The sequence below is a fragment of the Eptesicus fuscus genome, chromosome 15, assembly GCF_027574615.1.
Source record: "Eptesicus fuscus isolate TK198812 chromosome 15, DD_ASM_mEF_20220401, whole genome shotgun sequence".
NCBI lineage: Eukaryota > Metazoa > Chordata > Mammalia > Chiroptera > Vespertilionidae > Eptesicus > Eptesicus fuscus.
In genome coordinates this window covers 48,364,472-48,383,150 of record NC_072487.1, presented here as the reverse complement: position 1 = coordinate 48,383,150, position 18,679 = coordinate 48,364,472, and the positions used below count along the sequence as shown (strand labels likewise).

Genomic DNA, 18,679 nt, shown 5'->3' with positions numbered 1-18,679 from the left:
AGCCGCTGTTTGAATTTTAACCCTGCTGTTCTGGCTTCTGCACGACAATAGGGTGGTTACCTCAGCTTCCAGACCGACCTGGAAACTCACAGAGGTCATTTTCCTGTGCCTGTGGACCAAAACTACAGGAGATTGATTCCCACTGACTCAGTAGCTCCAGGAGGAGAAACTGTAGATAACCTTTAGAGATGACTAACTCTGCTTGATTCTGCTTCTCTAAAAAAACTGCTTTCGAAAAATAGGGCCACATTCCAATGTCCAGCAGGATGTGGCTGGGAACCCCCCTGCGGGCCGTTCCCAGCATTTAGAATTTAGAATATAGAACAAAGGAAAATTTTTGTGGTTTGGACCTTTAAAAGGACTGCCTACACCTGGGACGGCGCGGTCGTGAGGGTGGACTCCACCTGCGTGTGGCGCTCTCGCGGCCGTCCTGGCCAGCTCAATAAATCCTTGCCTGCTTTTTTTAATCAATCAGCAGCCTCCGGTGGTCTTATTTTTGACTCTAGGGTTAGACCCCACAACATTAGCGAGGTCAAGGGCCTGGGGATAGCAGGGCAGGGCCCCTCTGCCACTCCAAAGGGACAATGTCGCTGTTTCTGGAAATAGACCTCCTTCCCTGGAGGCCACAGCCCCCCAGCACAGCCTTCCCTCCCCCCTCCCCGCCCCCCAGTCCTCCCCAGGCGGCCCTCACAGCACCTCATATTTGTGCCACACTCTGCTTTTCCAAGGACGTGGTGAATGCTGTTTTGTGAGGGCCAGGGAGTGACTGGTGAGCGGCCGGACTAGGCTCGGGGGCCCAGGCCCTGGTGCGGCTGCCCCTGCGGTGGCCCCCTCAGCCCAGGGGGTGCTGCCCCTGCACCGGGCAGGAGGGCCTGCCACAGAGCCTGCAGGCAGAGCTCCGGGCCCTCCCCAGGCCTCAGGCAGGCCTGGAGTCAACTGAAGAGGAGTCTGTCTCTTCCAGAGACTGTTTGGGTGGAAACTTTCCCCACCCCTCGGAGCGGGCCTCCCACCTGGGCATCAAGCACACAGGCCTCAGGGGCGACCCTTCTCTTCCACGCTCGCCCCGGCCCTCCGGGAGGCCGCCTGGCTTTGGCCAGGCAGACCTGGGACTGAGTCACACCTCTGACACCGACTAGGGGCCACCTGGGCCCGGGGGCCACGCACTCCAATGCATTCCTGAAGCGTCCTTTCTATCCCAGGACAGAATTCCATGCATGAGCGGGCGAGTCTGCTTCTGAGCTCTCCCCTGGCCTACGGGAGTCTTGGAGTTAGGGGGCTGGGTGGATGGAGATGGGGCGAAATGCAGAGCCTGTGCCCCTCCACATGGGGCCGCCGCCCTCCTCCCCACTAACTGGCACCAGGCAGGAATGGGAGTCCAGGGTGGCCAAAGCCTCCACTTTCCAAGCAAAGTACCTAGCTTTTTAGTGAAATCTCTTCATTTTTCTTTAAAAATTTTTAATTTTAATTGCATTCATTGGGATCACATTGGTTAATAAAATGACATATGTTTCAGGTGTACAATTCTATAAGACTCATCGGTGTATTGTATTGTGCTCACCACCCCAAGTCAGGTCTCCTCCCATCACTACCTTCTACCTGCCCCCCCCCATTTCCCCCTCTGCTAATCGCTACACTGTTGTCTGTGCCCATGCGTTGTTTTATTTTTGCTTAATCCCTTCACCTTGTTCCATGTTGGCAGCTAATTCAACTTCCTCCTTCCCCTCCCCCTACTGCACAGCTGCAGCTTGCCAGGCTGCTGCGTTTCAGCCTCCGGCAGAGCCGCCTCCTGTCTGTGAGCCTTGAGCTACCTTTCTCTGGAATGGGTTTATGACACAACCCATGAGACGTCCAATGAGACGATGTGTGCAGCACCTGGGACACAGGTCAGCGCAAGCTGCTCACCGCACACCTGCCTTTCCACACGCCCTGGCTTCCACCTGAGCTCTGTTTCCGTCTCCCAGGAGCAGAGCTCCGGCAGCTGGACAACCGTCTGGTGCCCCCCGGGCCTTCTCCCCGTGTTTCCGGCACTTGTCACTTTCCTCAGCCTTGCACATCCCCAAGTGGACTTTCCTTCAGTCCAGGGACCGCAGGCAGCAGAGCTGTGAGAACACTGACCGCGGCCCAGGAGAAGGGGGCACACCTGGAAGGTGTTCTCCATTCTGGTCAGAAACCAGCATCCTGCGATGACGGGCCACCAGGGAGTCTAACGAACGAGGACCCGTGGGGTACAGAGCTGTGTTCACCCCCTAACAGTCCTTTTGGAGAAGGCTGGTCCTCCCTAAGGGGTTACCCGGACACAGAAGTTTGTGGGTTCAGCCCAAGAAGGCAGCTCTGAACCAAGGGAGCCGCGAGAACGAGGAGGCGCCCCCCCGGGAGACCACGGCGGCTCTGTGCTGAGTGCCGCTGGGGTGGCTCGTTGGGTCCCGAGAACCTCCTGTCACGGAGCCCCGCGACCCAAGTCTAAGCACCGGCTGAAGGACGTGGTCACACACGGGAGTCTTACTGGTAATCTGGTCACCCCGAGTTTAATTTTATCAAGAATCTACTTCCAGCCGAAACCGGTTTGGCTCAGTGGATAGAGCGTCGGTCTGCGGACTGAAAGGTCCCAGGTTCGATTCCGGTCAAGGGCATGTACATTGGTTGTGGGCACATGCCCCGGTAGGGGGTGTGCAGGAGGCAGCTGGTCGATGTTTCTCTCTCATCGATGTTTCTAGCTCTCTCTCCCTCTCCCTTCCTCTCTGTAAAAAATCAATAAAATATATTAAAAAAAAAAAAAAGAATCTACTTCCAGATTCTCCCAGGTGTGGAAAGTTGACCCCAGGGAAGATGGGTGGAGATGTGACTTCTGGGTGCTGGGGTGGAGCAGCAGGTAAAATCTGTCCCTCAAGGGGAAGCCATCGGCCACTTGATGTGTGGCTGGCTCAGTTCAGCTCACGGGACCTGGGCCGTAATCCTCACACCCAGTGAGGACTTATAAAAATTCCAGATCATAGATCCAAACAGATCTCTTTGTTTTTGGTCTCTCTGTCTTACACACACACACACACACACACCCCCCCACACACACACACACACTCACACACACAGTCTCAGCCCTCCCTGCCCCCTAACAGTGGTTCAGACTGGAGTGACCTTGACCCACAGCAGGAGAGAGCTGGCCTGGCTCCCTCTGGGTGACACTATAACTGCCAGAGAAGCTGACCTTGGGTCTAGGAACACTGGCAAAATTACAGCGGCAAATGGAAAGTGTGTGCACACAACAGCCCTTACTCAGAAGCTGTGTCGTTACTAAGCTGTGGCTCAGGAGCCAGACACTTCGTGAGCTGCCAGCTGTGTGACTCGGACAGCCTACTTCACCCCTCATGGGTTCTGTAAAACGATGGTAAAAATACCCCATAACCCTGTCTCAGGGATGAAATGAGGTTACACACGGCCATGTTTCGCCCAGCTCCTGACACACAGTTCGTGCTTGGTAAGTATTAGCAATACCAGTGAGCAACTTTGTAATCGTTCTAGTCAAAAATCCATTTTGGGTTATTTTTTCTCTCCAAGTTTCTGCTGCGTTCAGAGACAACAGGTTGAAAGAGCATATAAATCTCGGTCACCTGCCCCCCCCACGAACGCCGCCCAGCTCTCCCTCCTCGTGGAGAGAAGAATTACATAGAAACCCAAACTATAAAACCTCTGTTTTCCACCTCGGCACCGACACGGCCCCGTGGTGACATGATGCACAGGAAACGAACCCGAGGCACAAGGCTTCAAAACTGACGTTGTTTAGGAAACTCTTGGGAGGTCTCCATTCTCCTCTTACCAGAACTTAAGTCCCTTGCTCTAAAGTGGGGTTCTGGAGAAGGAACACCCAGCTTGCACACCTTCCCCCTGCTTATGGCGGTGTTTCTCCCCGGGGAAGGACAGGTCGCCCCGAAGCTCTGGGTGTGAATCCACTGCTAACCGTGTCTGAGGAAGGCAGGGGAAGACAGCAAAGCCTGCTGCCCTAGAGCAGTGGTTCTCCACCTTCCTAATGCCGCGGCCCTTGAATACAGTTCCTCATGTGGTGGTGACCCCCAACCATAAAACTGTTTTCGTTGCTACTTCATAACTGTAATTTTGCTACTGTTATGAATCGTAATGTAAATATCTGTGTTTTCCGATGGTCTTAGGTTCTACAGCAGCGGTTGAGACCCACAGGTTGAGAACTGCTAGCAGGGTCGCCTAGGACCATCGGAAAACACAGATATTTACATTACGATTCATAACAGCAGCAAAATTACAGTTATGAAGTAGCAACGAAAATAATTTTATGGTTGGGGGTCACCACCACATGAGGAACTGTATTAAAGGGCCGCGGCATTGCCCTGGCTGGCTTGGCTCAGTGGATAGAGCATCAGCCTGCGGACTGAAGGGTCCCAGGTTCGATTCCGGCCAAGGGCACATGCCTGGGTTGCGGGCTTGATCCCCAGTGCGGGGCGTGCAGGAGGCGGCCGATCAATGATTCTCTCGCATCATTGATGTTTCTATCTCTCTCTCCTTCTCCCTTCCTCTCTGAAATCAATAAAGAAATATATTTAAAAAAAGGGTCGCAGCATTAGAAAGGTTGAGAACCACGGCCCTGGAGGGTCTTGGTGAGCAGAGGGACAACTGTGAAAACCACTGAGCCTTTCAAAACCACTGAGCAGCTCCGAACGTGTGGGATGCTGATCCCACGTGAACTCAATTTTGTTGCTCTGACTTCCAAGACGAAAGCCTGGGGGAGGAGCCATCCCGGGCCAACGTTTGGTCTGTGCCAGCTGCATGTTAGTCCCAGCTCCCCGTGTCCGCAGGAGCAGGGTCTCTGGGTAGAACGCACACAGTTCTGCCTTTTGCACATTTGTAATTGTGAACTTTCGTGTCTGCGACCCCAACTTCAGCGAGGCCCTTTCCTTGCTATTCTGGGGGCAGCTTGCAACTGCTGGGCAGTAGCAGGGCGGATACCAGGCCCAGGGCCGGGGTGGCCCTCACCTCACAGCCACCAAGGCGCTGGAATCCAGGCGGCCCGGGGAGGGACCCAGTGCCCCTAACTAAGCCACCCACCACTCACCCTGGACCCTGACCCAGAGAGGGCAACCCCGAGCACCTACTGCAGAGCCTGGGGCCGGGATGGGGGCGCCTACCTGCCGGCTTGGAAGCCAGGGGCGACGGCGGGAACCGGGTGGAGTTGGTGGAGGAGAGCCGGGGCCGGCGCCGTCGGAAGAAGCTCCTGAGCAGCCCGCACTTGAGCGACTCCACCAGCGTGGTTTTCCCCGAGCCCGAGTGGCCGAACAGCTTCAGTTTGATTCTGGGCTGCAGGTTCTGGGTGGGTCGCAGCTGCTGGATGAAGAGGCCTCGGTGCGTGTCCTGCGCAGGCGACAGAGGGCCTGTTAGTCACCACAACGGGGAAGGCCCGAGCAGGCGGCCGTGCTGGTTCCCAGGGCCCCGCGCCCCTGGCTGGGTCCTCCTGGTCGGCGATTTTCACCCGTCTCGTCCTGTCCTCGATACACGTTTGCAAAACTCGTGTAAAATGCACGTAACGTGCAATTCCCCACCTTAACCATTTTAAAGTGTACCATTCAGAGGCTTTAGTACATTCACCATGTCGTGCAACCAGCTGATCTAATCAACCCTCGTTCTCTCAATTCCCTGGGATCTCTCTCTTCTCTCGTCCTCTCCATTTGCCTAAGAGCCGAGCCTAGTCCCAAAATGCCCAGCCTAGTCCAGAACGGCTGAGCCCAGTCCAGGAGGTTGGGGTCTAGCGTAGCCCCAAGGAGCGGAGTTGAGGCCTGAAGAGGTAGAGCTAGTCCCGAATCAGACCCGGAGCCCAACGTAGCCCGGACCGGAAGGGCGGGGCCAAGGCCCTCAGAGCACCTGGCTCAGGTGGGCTGTTCCATAAAGAGGGGTGGTGTAAATGACTTGACTCAGGTGAACCCCGTAAGAGCGAGCCCGAGGTAAGCGCCTTCCTTTTTGTCTCAGTGTGATCGCAGACCTGGCCAGACCACTGCTTCCAGTTCTAAATCCTGGGAGGCGCTGACTTTCTGCCCAGCCAGTGAACTTTTCCCACTAACAACCACGCAAGCTCATCTAACAAACTCAGGACTCTCCCGAAGGCTACCAAGTTCCCACCTGTTTTCTATTGGGGAGTTGTGACGCTTACTTTCTCAACAGGGCAACACTGCCCCCTGGTGGGCAGTTAAGCCACCTACAGAGACATTTTTAGTTCTTAACGTTGGGGGACGCTTCTGGTAGTGGGGCCCCAGGTGCCCAGATGTGTATAAACATGGTCCTGAGCAGTAAGAATTCTCCTGGGCTGATTTCTGAGTGTCTGCTGGAAATAAACCTGTTTAGAACATCTGAGCTTAGGACTTACCTGCATCACTTTACATATGACCCAGAGGGTTTTTTAGGGGTGGCTGGAGAGGGGGCATGGTTTAACACATACTGATTTTTCCAAGAATGCAACTATTTTATAAATTGGTGGAAATGTGCACATCTATAACTTTGAGCTTTCATGAGCTCTGACTTGCATTTCTGAAAAGCATGCCTGCAGTCGCTGCAGTGTTTGAGTGGCCATCCCAGCTCTTCGATACGCTTGGGCGTCTGCAGGGTGATGCTGTGGATGGGTCCGAGTATCTGCCGATTTCAATACGTCCCCTCACGCCCTGTGTCCCTGACCTGAAATCGAACCCGCAACCTCTTGGTGCATGGGACAACGCTCAACCAACTGAGGCACACTGTGGTCAGGGCTCTGTTAATCTTTTAAAATTCCCTGAGTAGGTACGATGTTATCTGTGAATTTCATTTCAGGAGGGTGAAGAAGGCATCACTAAAGGTAGCTGCACCATGCTGGACTGGCCAGGGTTGGGAACCACGGCTTGGACAGCGATGTGTAGAACATGAGGTTGTTCTTACGCTGATGGGGATGAAAAGGGCTGGGGTACTTTGCCAGCAGTTTCCTTGAATTATTATCCAAGTCAGCACGAAAGCTGAGCAGGTCCTGTTCTGAGATGGTAACTTATCGGGGTGGCGCTGACCAGCCTGGAAGACACGAGGTGTGGAGATCTCCTCGGTTCGTCTGCTGTTGCAGATAAGCCCATGACTTCCCGAAGCAAAGCCACCTGCCCTCATTTTAATTTAAGCTTCAAAACCAGCCCTTTGATCTCCCCTTTAAATCCTCCCGCCCTGCGCCGTGTGGCGAGCGTCTGAATTGCAGTCGGAGTCCGTGGGCATCACCGCCCATTCTGAGCATCTCAGGGAGTGAGACTAGAAGGTTCTCTACCTATTTCGTGACACACAGCTTCCTAACACACACGTCCTCGGTGTGAAGCCAGTGTCTGCTCCCGCCGAGACACGGGAAGGCAGCAAACCCGCTCCGGCTCCCACCCAATCCCTGGACCCGGGTGCGCTGTGCAACGAGTGAGCTCATGGCTCTTCTCTGTTTCCTGCCCCGTTGACCTTGACACTTTGGCCAACACGTCTGTCCTGTGGGAAGGAATGGGGCATGTTCTTCTCGCCTGCATGAGTTTCACAGGCCCTTCCATTCTGACGAGACTCGGACAGTGCGGCCCTGGTGGGCTTCCAGAGGCCTCCCCGAACCAAGGCTTTGCTCTCACTCCTTCGAATTCCACGCAGGGAGGTGGCGGCCGGAGGCGGCTGGCGATCTGCCTGCCTGTTTTCTGGACCAGCCACAGACACGGAGCGAGAGGGAAGAGGCAGCTGGTGGGAAGACTCTATCTGTCCTAACTCCAGTAAGGACCTCTGAGCCCTCAAGGTCTCGACCTTGGGCTGTGCTGTGTCCTTGGCCCGGTTAATCTGGTTTTAGCAAGAATCCTGTTGGATTGGCTTAGTGACAATCCCTTCTCCTGAGCTGATATCTGATGAAGTTGCTCACTCCCATCCGTGTATCTGATCACCTGGCCTGCCCTCCGCGGGAGTCCTGCCCAGTCTGTGTGCTGTGACCTTTAAAACGTCCTCTTCCCCTGCTTCTTCAACATGGTTTTCTCCTGCGCCTCCCCTCTGCCTCCTTTGGTGGCCGCACCTGGCTGACCGTCTCAGAGAAGAATCCAAAGCAAGAGCCCCTCGTTCTGATGGTTCCTCAGCAATTTCCCATCCGTAGACCCCACCCTGCTCCTTGGCTACGAATCTCTTCCTGTCCTTGTTGGAGTCAGAGCCGAGCAGGTATCTTACCGCTGCCACTAACCCCCCTGCAGGGCCCCCTGAATAGATCTGCCTTGTTGTCCTTAGTAAGGGTCATAAACTATTTTTTCTTTAGCACCCGGGAGTGGAGACCGACGAATTTCCGGTCTGCAGCAGTAACATCACGTCTGACATCTTCCAGGTTACGTGTGCTGTCACTTCCACTCCTTACGTAAACCGCAAAGAAACCTTTGTGGGTAACGCGGTCACGCTCCCTTTCAGAAGAGGAGACCCAGGCTCAGAGAGGCCGGGCACTTTCTTCCTTCCCCAAGGCACGGACAGCACTTCTAGCACCGCTGCTGCTCAGGGCGGGGCGGGCGGCTCAGAAGCGGGAGGCGGTGGAGAGAAGGGGTAAACAAAGATGGACTTGGAAGCGGAGGGCAGAATCTCACAGCGGAGCGGAGCGGGCGGGGGAGAGTTAGCAGCACTGGAGAACATCCAGGTTTGGTCACTGGTCCCACTCGGGGGACACGCCCCAGTTACTGCAAGGTCTCCAGTCAATGTTGCTTTGCGGACCGTTGGGTGTAAAGTAAGTTATGAGTCATTGCTACAAAAAGGCAAATAGAAGGAGCTAAGCCCTCCCTGCTCTGGATTTAAATAAAGCAAAGGGCACGTCTCATTTCAGCACCTCTTCCCTAGGCAATGACTTGGATTGCTGGCCTGTGTGCATCACATGTCCTCAGGGCGCTGAGGGAGCGAGGGAGACTTTAATTCTTTACCAGAAGCAGTGAGTCCCCATGTGAAGGGGCTGTGCTCATCTCAGAACCATTACAAGCTCACATGCTGTTTCCCAAATAACTGTCCTTAGAAATCTTTTCTCCCCCAAGAAAAGTCTGTTTGGCTGGGCTCACAGCTCAGCTTTATGATGTCCCAGATTCTAGATGATCACACGAACACACACACACACACACACACACACACACACACACACACACGCTCTCCATCGCATGGGGATGAGGACGGCAGTGAGAAAGGGATGAAGGGAATACAGACATCCCACCCCCCCAGGGCCTCTGCCCAGGGCCTTGGCACATCGTCCCGGCCACCCCCCCCCACCCCCCGCTTCCCTTCCACCAGGAGCTGATGGCCTGGCTGGGACTGACTCACACTCCACCTTGTCTTTGGGAAGGTAAATCAGGAAACTGCTCTCTATCAAGACAGAAGGAATCTGCCATAATCATGAAATGCCAGGAAAAACCAAATAGTCTCGAGTCTCCTCCTTTTGAAGGAAACCTAACCTCCCCTGATGGATGATCCCTCCCTGTGCTCACTAAAAAAATCTTGCAGAATCTGAATACGACCGAATTTGATAAAGATGTACAGGACAGACAGAAGTTTCTGAAATCTCTCCCCACGTGGTGGGCGCCGTATTATCACTTTTCACCACTAGAGGGTGCAGCAGTCTCCCCAGCACGGCAGCTCCCATTAGCCTAAGGGTGTGAGCTCTCCAGTGAGGCTAAGGTTTTGATGGCAGAGGCTCTGGAGGCGAGATAGAATATCGAATGATTTCTTTGGAGGAGGAGCACAAAATTCCATCCACTGCAGTATCATCGCCAGGGGGTGGAGAGTTGGGACTGTGGTGGTCCCTAAATTCTGGCTCATGGCTTGAAACATTTTCCTGTTTGTGTCTCCCACTGCACCCCCTGAGCCGGCGGGTGAGGCTGTGAGGCCTGGGTGTCTGTCTGTGGGTGTGGCCTCTTTCGTGCAGGGCCGCCAGGCTGGGAAAAACGGGGTGGGGGGGTGGGGGAAGCAACCGGAATCTAAACCAGAACTGGCCTTCCAGGTGGTCATAAAGGCGTCTTCCCTCTTCGTTAGCTTCAGTCGCATACTTTAAATACGTACACAGGAACGTGAGCCTCCGTTTGTACTGCTGCACAAAGTCCTCGAGCCTGGACAACCCCAGTCCAAGCACCTTCCGGTCTCACCTGGCCGCGGGATCACCGTCCGTCTGAGCCGTGAGAGGTAAATTGCTAAAACCTACGTCAGATCTTGCTCCCACCGGCTGCGTACACCTGACCCAAGCCCTACTCTCTTTACCAAGGCTGTGAAGCCTGGCCTCCCTCTCTGCTGGGATGGCCTCGGGCATCATTCTCCGCCCAGGCCACTGTGCTCAAGCTCCCTAGCCAGCCCCATCGACCCCCCTCCTCGGGCTGTTTCCTGGGACACACCCAGCCCTTTCTTGCCCCAGGACCTTTGCCTCGGCTTTCCACCAACCCTGTCTTGTCCTTCAGGGATTGGTTTAAACGTTGCCAGCGGAGAGGCGGTCCCTGACCAGGCAGTGGAAATAGCCGCCACCCCCACCCGCTCCTGTCTGTCATCTCACCCTATTTGAGTCGCCTGCACTTACACCAGGGGACAGCAAACCTTTCCGAAAAGGGCCTGGTGGTCTCTGTTGGGACTCCCATGCATCCAGAAACCAGCCATAGACAGTAGTCAGTGGGTCTGGCTGTGTTTCAATAAAACTTTATTTTCAAAAACAGGTGGTGAGTCAGCTTTGGCTCGTAGGCCGTCGCTTGCCAACCCCCAATTCACCCTATTTTGCATTTTTCTTATTTGTTTATCGGCTGAGTCTTGCCTCTTTTGTTCACTGTGATCTCTCTGCTGCCTAGAACAGTTCTTGGCATATAAGAGACACGGTGAATATTTTTCAAATGAATATTATTTGGTATCCGTTTTGTTCTTTGAAGCCCTGATGAATCTTGGTTTCCAATTTCCTTTCTTCCAGCAAACTCCCCCCTTCTCCCCCCTGGAAATGTAGCTTTCACTTTCTCCTCAGGAAAGGTGACTGAACACCCGCTGATTGACAGGGGCGAGCCTGCTGCCATCTGGGAAAGCCAGATAAGGGGAGGGGTGATGCGCGTCCCGCACGTGGCAGGATGCAATTACCACCTGCGCAGATGGAGCGGCAACTCCTCATTATGCAAATGCAGCTTGCTGGTGAGTTTTTAATTCCGGGCAAATCCCCAACTTTGTCCTCTTCTCCAAAATATTCCTGGGCACCTTTCTCACTGCCTCGTCTTGGGCTTAGGAAAAGCAATTACTTTGAATATCAGTTTCTGGACAATCTGATGAGAAGGACAATCAAAGTAAAAATAAGCCAGCTCCCCAAACCTCCTGAAACGAGTATCTTCAAATCAGGTAAGAATGGGACGGGCACCGCTAGCGAAATGGATGCTGACGCAACCCAGCGTGAGTGCCTCCTCTCCCCGTCACCGCAAGCAGCCTCCTCTGGAGGATGGGCCTGGCGGGGCCACGGCACAGGGGTCGAGCAGGCTAGGGGGGCTGACCTGGGCTTTGCTTAGCGGTGGGGGGAGCGCAGTGGACAGTAGAAGGGTCAGGCAGCTCTTTTTTTGTAAAAGTGTTTTACCTGCCCGGCTGGTGCGGCTCAGTGGTTGAGCGTCGACCTATGAACCAGGAGGTCACAGTTCGATTCCCGGTCAGGGCACATGCCTGGGTTGTGGGCTTGATCCCCAGTGTAGGGCATGCAGGAGGCAGCTGATCAATGCTTCTCTCTCATCATTGGTGTTTCTCTCTCTCTCTCTCCCTCTCCCTTCCCCTCTGAAATCAATAAAACAATATATATTTTTAAAAATGTTGTACTTAAAACCTTAGAGACCCCCCCAAGCAATGGTGTGCTGACCAACCAGCGTGCCAGGAAAACAGCCCTGATGCTTAACGTCTGCTCTTCCTGTGGTGCAGACGCCACCTCCCCGGCGGATCGCAGGCCCCGATGTGGCGGCACTGAGCACACAGCTGGGAAGAGACGTGGATGGGGGGCTTTCCCCGAGGGGACCAGAGGCTCCGGGACCCACCGCCCGCACGTCACTTCATGTCTGAGCTGTGTCTGCTTCCCTCACAAGACCCGGCCTGGGCCCCCCTCACCCCCACGCTGCCCAGATGCACCGGCTGACAGGTTCCTTCCCCCCCGGGCCGGCCCCTGCGCTGTCCACACGGGGAACCACCCACTCTCCTGGCCTGGCCTCTGCTGCCCCACACCGTCAACATGGCTGTGGCTCTACTTCAGGACAGAAAGCCCCAGGCTGCCCTCGCAAACACTGTTTAAAACCACATTTCCAGGCGTGTCAGCTGACTGGAGGGGGTCACACAGGGAGCTTTTTTTTTTTTTTTTGCTAATTTGGTTGGAACCCACAGGGAATGGCACGGCCATTTAAAGCCATCCCCCCGACCCCCGCTGTTGTCCCTACACAGATTTCTCCTGTGAATGTATTTAATTAGTATCCAGGGCCCAGTCTTCAGGGGGTGTCGGAAAGCGTGGAGGCCTTTCCGTGGTTTGCACCATGATGGAGGAGGGAAGCCGCCACGTGAGGCGCTGGGGGGCCGTGAGTCCTGCGAGGACAGGCAGCCTGCCCTGTGGCGTGGTCAGAGATTGCTGGGCTCCGCCGAAACCAGTTTGGCTCAGTGGATAGAGCGTCAGCCTGCGGACTGAAGGGTCCCAGGTTCGATTCCGGTCAAGGGCACGTACCTTGGTTGCGGGCACATCCCCGGTAGGGAGTGTGCAGGAGGCAACTGATTGATGTTTCCCTCTCATCAATGTTTCTAACTCTCTATCCCTTTCAATTCCTCTCTGTAAAAAAATCAATAAAATATATTAAAAAAAAGAAGAAAAAAAAAAAGAAATTGCTGGGCTCCCCTTTTCTGGATCCTCAGGAAGCTGAGGTCCAGAGCCCTTTGCGGGACTGATGAAGGCAAACAAATACGTGGGTCTCCCTGGAACAGTGCGAGGGGGAACATCCCTGGGTTATTCCCAGGAAGGTGGTCCTGGCAGCCCACAGCGGGCGAGCCCAGCGCGGAGAAGGGCGCCCCCGGCTGGGGGGGCGGCGGGGACTGAAGCAGACTGGAGCCCCTGAGGACCAGGTGCTTCTGGGTCAGGTCTGAGTCTGCGCTCGGCCCTGGGTAGCATGTTGCTTCACCGACTGGAGTCGGGTTTCCTGTGAGAACAAGTGAGTCGGGCGAGGAAAGCTTTCCTAGACGGATCTCCTTCTGGACTTCCCAGAGCGAAGGCCGGGCGGAATCCTGCAGCAGCTGGAGAGCTCCGGGCTCACGGCCGCCTGCCCAGCTCTAGGGCCGGTCCATGGCCTCCAAAGCACAAGGGTGTGAGATAGATTATTCTCTCTCTGACACCCCAAGGTCAGCTCCAAGCACTGGGGGGGAATGTTCTCATCTTTGTGTCCCTTCGCTTCCCCCCAACCAGGGACCACGACGGAAAGGCAGCTGCCATAGCCCTTGACCGGAATAGAACCTGGGACCTTTCAGCCCGCAGGCCGACGCTCTATCCACTGAGCCAAACCGGCGAGGGCCGCGGTCGGCAAACTGCGGCTCGCGAGCCACATGCGGCTCTTTGGCCCCTTGAGTGTGGCTCTTCCACAAAATACCACGGGCTGGGCGAGTCTATTTTGAAGAAGTGGCGTTAGAAGAAGTTTTAAGTTTAAAAAATTTGGCTCTCAAAAGAAATTCCAATCGTTGTACTGTTGATGTTTGGCTCTGTGGACGAATGAGTTTGCCGACCACTGGGCTGGGGCTATTGGGCAATACCTTTTCAATGAGCAATTAAATCACTAAATTATTTTTTCCTTTCCATGAAGTTTGTTTTTTGAAAAAGCATTATAGGAGAGTTAGAAAAATACTGTAATGTTTAAAGAAGAAAATGTTAATTACGCTAGCAAAATCTAAAAACACCACCGTTAACATTTTCTTTCCAGGCATTTTAGGAAAACACAGGTCGGATTATAATGTGCACATAATTTATCTTCTGCTTTGAAGTCCAGGAACATCCTCAGCATTAAACTCCTGCTACTAAACAACCTCTTCTAAGATATTTTAATGCCCGAAAACCATTCTGCTTCACAGCTGGATGACAACGCGCCAGGCATGAATGTTGGTCATCTTGCCGTCGGCAGTTAGACAGACATGAGCAGAGCAAGGACATGGGCCAGGTACGGAAGGTCACCAGGATGGAAAGCCCCAGTGCCAAGCAATGGACAATCGATTGTAGGGTGGGACCCCGCCCCAGGGTGACCTTTCCCCCCCCTAGCATATGGCTGGTCATGAGGTTTGGACCCCCTGACCTGTCCTCCCTGGAGATAACATCTCGGCCTCGGTTGTATTTCAGCGCCAGGCCCAGATAAGCAACAAAACCAGCCACCGCTGATGTCAGGACCAGCTGCCTGGAATAATGACCCCCTGCCCTGGTGCCAGCCAATCCATCAGTGGAGACCACAACCCTGAATGGACACACCTGGAAAGCTGCCGAATATTCTACTGAGACTTCCCCTGGGACCGCCCCTAAAATCTCTGCCCCTAAAACCCTGAGGACGGAGGATCCATGCGCTCTCCCTCCTGGGAGCTCACCCCTGCCTTTCCCTCCCCGCCCTGCTCCTCCCCCCCCCCCCCCTGCCCCAGGCAGGTTACCATTAGCTTCCTCACTCCCAAGCTCCGAGGGCCCTTCCTTTACCTCCATAACTCATTTCCTAAGCCCCTCTCTCCTAGGAATTACTTCTTCTACCTCTGCGATTTCCCCCATAAATGTTCTCTTACAGTTTGGGTCTCGCTCTGAGTTCTTCCCCAGCCACAACCCAAGTACCGAGGTCGCTGGACCCAGGTTTGGTCGGACGCCACCGGTCAGACACCTGGGGCCGCTACCACCGCCTGGACGGAAGGTTCCGGTTTTTATTCCACTGTTACTGACAACGCGGCAGTGACCATCTCCGAGCTTACAACGTTTCCCTGTGTTTCTTTCATTTCTGTAGGATACGGCCCAGGCACACAGCCCCAGCTTCAAGGGCATGGCTGTTCTGACGTCTCTTAACACACAGCGCTATAACGTGGGCCGGGAAGTCACACCTGCATTACTTATTTGTGTCATGCTCCCTTCCGCCTCAGAGCAACGATGGGAAAGAAACCGGAGCATGTGTGGTGTCTTAAAGCTCAAACATGAAGAAGAAGCAGAGTCAGCTTTTTCATGTTCCCTCCACTTTATAGGGTGGGGGTTATTACAAAGAGGGCGGGAGGAGGGAAACTAGGCACAGAAACGGTCAAGCGGCCCAGCGGTCTCCCAGCCCAAACACGGGAAAAGAAACGGACAGGTAGCCGAGACAGATATGCAAAATGACATGCAAACCACAGGCCCAGGACAGCGAGCTGCCTTCTCCTGCAGCCTGTGAGTCCAGAGCCTCCTCCTCCGAGTTTACAGGAGCAAAGACACCTCTGCACTTAGAAACAGACTGATCAACGCAACCTCTCACCTTTCGGAGCCTGGCGAGGAGACCTGCTACGTGCTCGTGCTGCTCCGACCTGGCGAGATCTTCCGCTGTCTTCCCATCCTGTTGGAGAAAAGGGATTAGTTTCCTTCCTTCCCAACAGAGAGTGTGCGCTCCGCGCGCCATTTCCGTCCTCGGAGGCAGAAACGGGACAGGAGGCAGGAGCAAAGACGGTGGCCAGACAGAGCGCCTGCGGCTTCTTCCCTCGGAGGGGACTCCTCATTCCACTTGGTGGTGCAGGGAGGGGAGAGGAGGAGGAAGAAGTCGTGCACTGGTGTTTTGAGGTCCAATAGTGAGGTGCCTCAGGCCCGCCCCCGCCCCCTCCCCGGCTTTAATCTTACTCGGCACCTCGTTAGCAGGCAGACTACTTGGTGAACTGAATCCTTCTCCAATTCGGCAGACAATAAAGATTGTCTTTAGACACCGAACTCCAGTTAGTGTCAGCTAACATCTTAAAATACTGCCAGAGGCAAACCTCAGCCCTGATGTCATGCTAGCTACTAGTTACTGCTGTGCATTCCAAGAAAGGTTTTGTTTAACAGACAATGTTGTCCAAAGACTTTCAGTGAATGTAAAAGAAGGATGTGGACAAATAAGGGGCCGCACGTTAAACCTGGCAAGCTCAGGGGAGGCCTGCACGGCGGCCTTACGAACTCAGAGACCTAACGTAATCACACAGGATGGACTGAAATGAAAACGTTCTAACTAAAAGTGAGTCATGGTGGGTAGTCCTGTTTTAGGCCTGTATCTCCCCTGACAGGGCAATCTTTAGCTTAATTGAGCCTGTCTATTGTCTTTTTTTGCATCTATGATAGCATTTGGAATGTCAGAGTATCCCTCCTTTTCCAGACCCCTCAGGGCACAGTCTCCCACTAGAGCACAGAACCCTTAATTGTTATTGTTATCTGTTAATTGTTAACGGTTAGCTATCCTCTACCCACCCATGTAAAAGAAGTATTTGTCTCTCCTTTCACTTTTTATCCAATCTCAGAGATTTCCCCCTCTCCCCTTGCTTTCTCCCACCTTCCGCAGGCCTAATCCTTCGGCATCCCTAATCTATCACCAATGGGTTTCAAGTGACATCCTTACACTTTCCTCCTACGATTCTAATGTATAAAACAGGGTGCAAAACTGCCATTCTCAGGAGCATTTTCTCAGTCCATTGAGAATTTGCTTCCTTGCAATTGTCAAGTTTGGTTCAAATAAACGCATAAGAATTCTTACAGTTTTGGATGATCCTTACATCAACAAGGATATAAATAAGGGTCCATGGGTGGTACTTCGGTGTTTACTTTTTAAAAAAAATATTTTTATTGATTTCAGAGAGGAAGGGAGAGGGAGAAGAGAGAAACATCAATGATGAAAGAGAATCATTGATTGGCTGCCTCCTGCACGCCCCCTGCTGGGGATCGAGCCCATAACCTGGGCATGTGCCCTTGACTGGAATCGAACCTGGGATCCTTCCGTCCTCAGGCCGACGCTCTATCCACTGAGCCACACCAGCTAGGGCCGGTGTTTACTTTTTAATGAGGGGATTTCCATGGGGCTGCAGTTCCATACTAATCGAGTTCATTTGTTTCGTGCCAGGAACGTGCACGACAGTGGCTAACATTTCCTGAGCTCCTCCTGAGCATCGATCGCCCTGGTCCCGCTCTCACTGCTTTGTGTGCAGGACTCAGTCCCTCATGGGAGGCGGGAACTACGGCTGTTCACAGGCTGCCCCGGAGGACACGAGGCTTAGGCACTGCTCTGCTGCAGCTTTAGAAATCATTGCACGTTTAAAAGCAGAAAGGATGAGGAGCAATTTCCACATAAATAAAAGCAACGTTCTTAAACAAGAAGAACAAGAAGCCTTTGGGCCTATCTCTCAGTGTTTGGCAGTAGCCAAGTCCCATCCCCAGGGGAAGCTGAGAAACGCCCAAGTCTGTTCAACAGCACACCTTCCCATTTCTCAAAGCAAGTCACTCTCGGAGCCACGCGTGGGGTCCCAGTCAACCAGCGTTTCCCAACCCCAGCATGACTGACATTTCGCAGGGTCATTCTCACTGTGGGGGCCGGTCCCGTGCACCGTGGGATGTTTAGCAGCATCCCTGGCCTCACCTCTAGATGGCAGCAGCGTTCCCCTTCTCCACCGGTGACACCCTCAGTGTCTCCAGCCACTGCCCAATGCTCCCTGGGGGCAAAGTGCCCCGGTGAGAACCAGCACATTGGGCTGAAGCTGGGAGCTCAGATGGGTGCTGGGAGGGGGCATGCTTACAGTCCCATGTCACCGCTCTCTGCTCCCGAAGATTCCCGAAAAGTGTCCAATGGGCAGGCGGGGCTTCTAGTTTGCTTTGGGGATGCATTAGGCACCATGTCAGGACTCACGGCAAACTGTTTAGATCCTTTACTGGCGTGGTAAGAAAAGGACTCGGCGGCTCCCAGACGCCACTGCGCACTGGAATCACTGGGGTCTTTAAGAACTCCCACTGCCAGGTCTGGAAGGAGGACTGGGGAGGGAGGGGGCCGGGAGGAATCTCACTTAAAAATAACTTGCAGGCCTACTAGCAGAGCCAGGCTTCTCAACAAGAGACAGCAGCTCTTGTCAACTGTCGCCCACACCGCAGGGCCCCTCCCTCCTCCCTCTCCGAAAGCCAAGGCACCTCCAGTGCCCCGCACGGAGGGGGAGCATTTAGGAAAGAACACACACATCTAATAAAACCGGCAAAGGCACAGTTACGTAACACGGGGAACAAAAAGGCCCCTGGGAGGAGGCAGCAGGCACTCCCGGCAGCGCGGGCCTGGCGGGAGGAGAGGAGGCAGCAGTAAGTAGATGTCGCCCCGGTTTGTGTGGGCACCTGTTCCCGCACTGCAGCGCAGGGGCTGGAGCTCAGCAGCCGCTCAGTCTGCTTCAGGGTGCAGCTGCCGGGCCTCAGCCGCTGGACGTCGCCTTTTCCTGCCAGGAGGCTACTCACCGAGGTCAGCGCCTCCACGTTGGCGCCCGCCAGACAGAGGTAGCGGACCACGTCGAGAATCCCGTTGTTGGCGGCCAGGTGCAGAGGTGTGCGTCCATACTGCAAGACACAAAGAGACCCACGAGAGCTCTGACGACGGTGCCTGAGGACCGATGGTGCCTGAGGACCGATGGTGCCTGAGGATCGCGGGCCAGCCCTGGGCGAGGGGTCTTGGACCCCCCCAGAAAGAAGCAGGAGGCATGG

The 18,679-nt window shown here is 54.4% G+C and overlaps 1 protein-coding gene across 1 annotated transcript in view; it reads right to left on the bottom strand.

The window, feature by feature from the left end:
- DAPK1 (death associated protein kinase 1) overlaps positions 1 to 18,679 on the bottom strand; it is a 161,311-nt gene that overhangs the window by 12,638 nt on the left and 129,994 nt on the right. The window contains exons 18-20 of the mRNA XM_028146199.2: positions 18,437 to 18,535; positions 15,468 to 15,545; positions 5,151 to 5,373 (exon numbers count right to left, since the gene is read on the bottom strand). Of these exons, the coding sequence (XP_028002000.1) occupies positions 5,151 to 5,373; positions 15,468 to 15,545; positions 18,437 to 18,535 (400 nt within the window). The remainder of the gene's footprint in view (positions 1 to 5,150; positions 5,374 to 15,467; positions 15,546 to 18,436; positions 18,536 to 18,679) is intronic.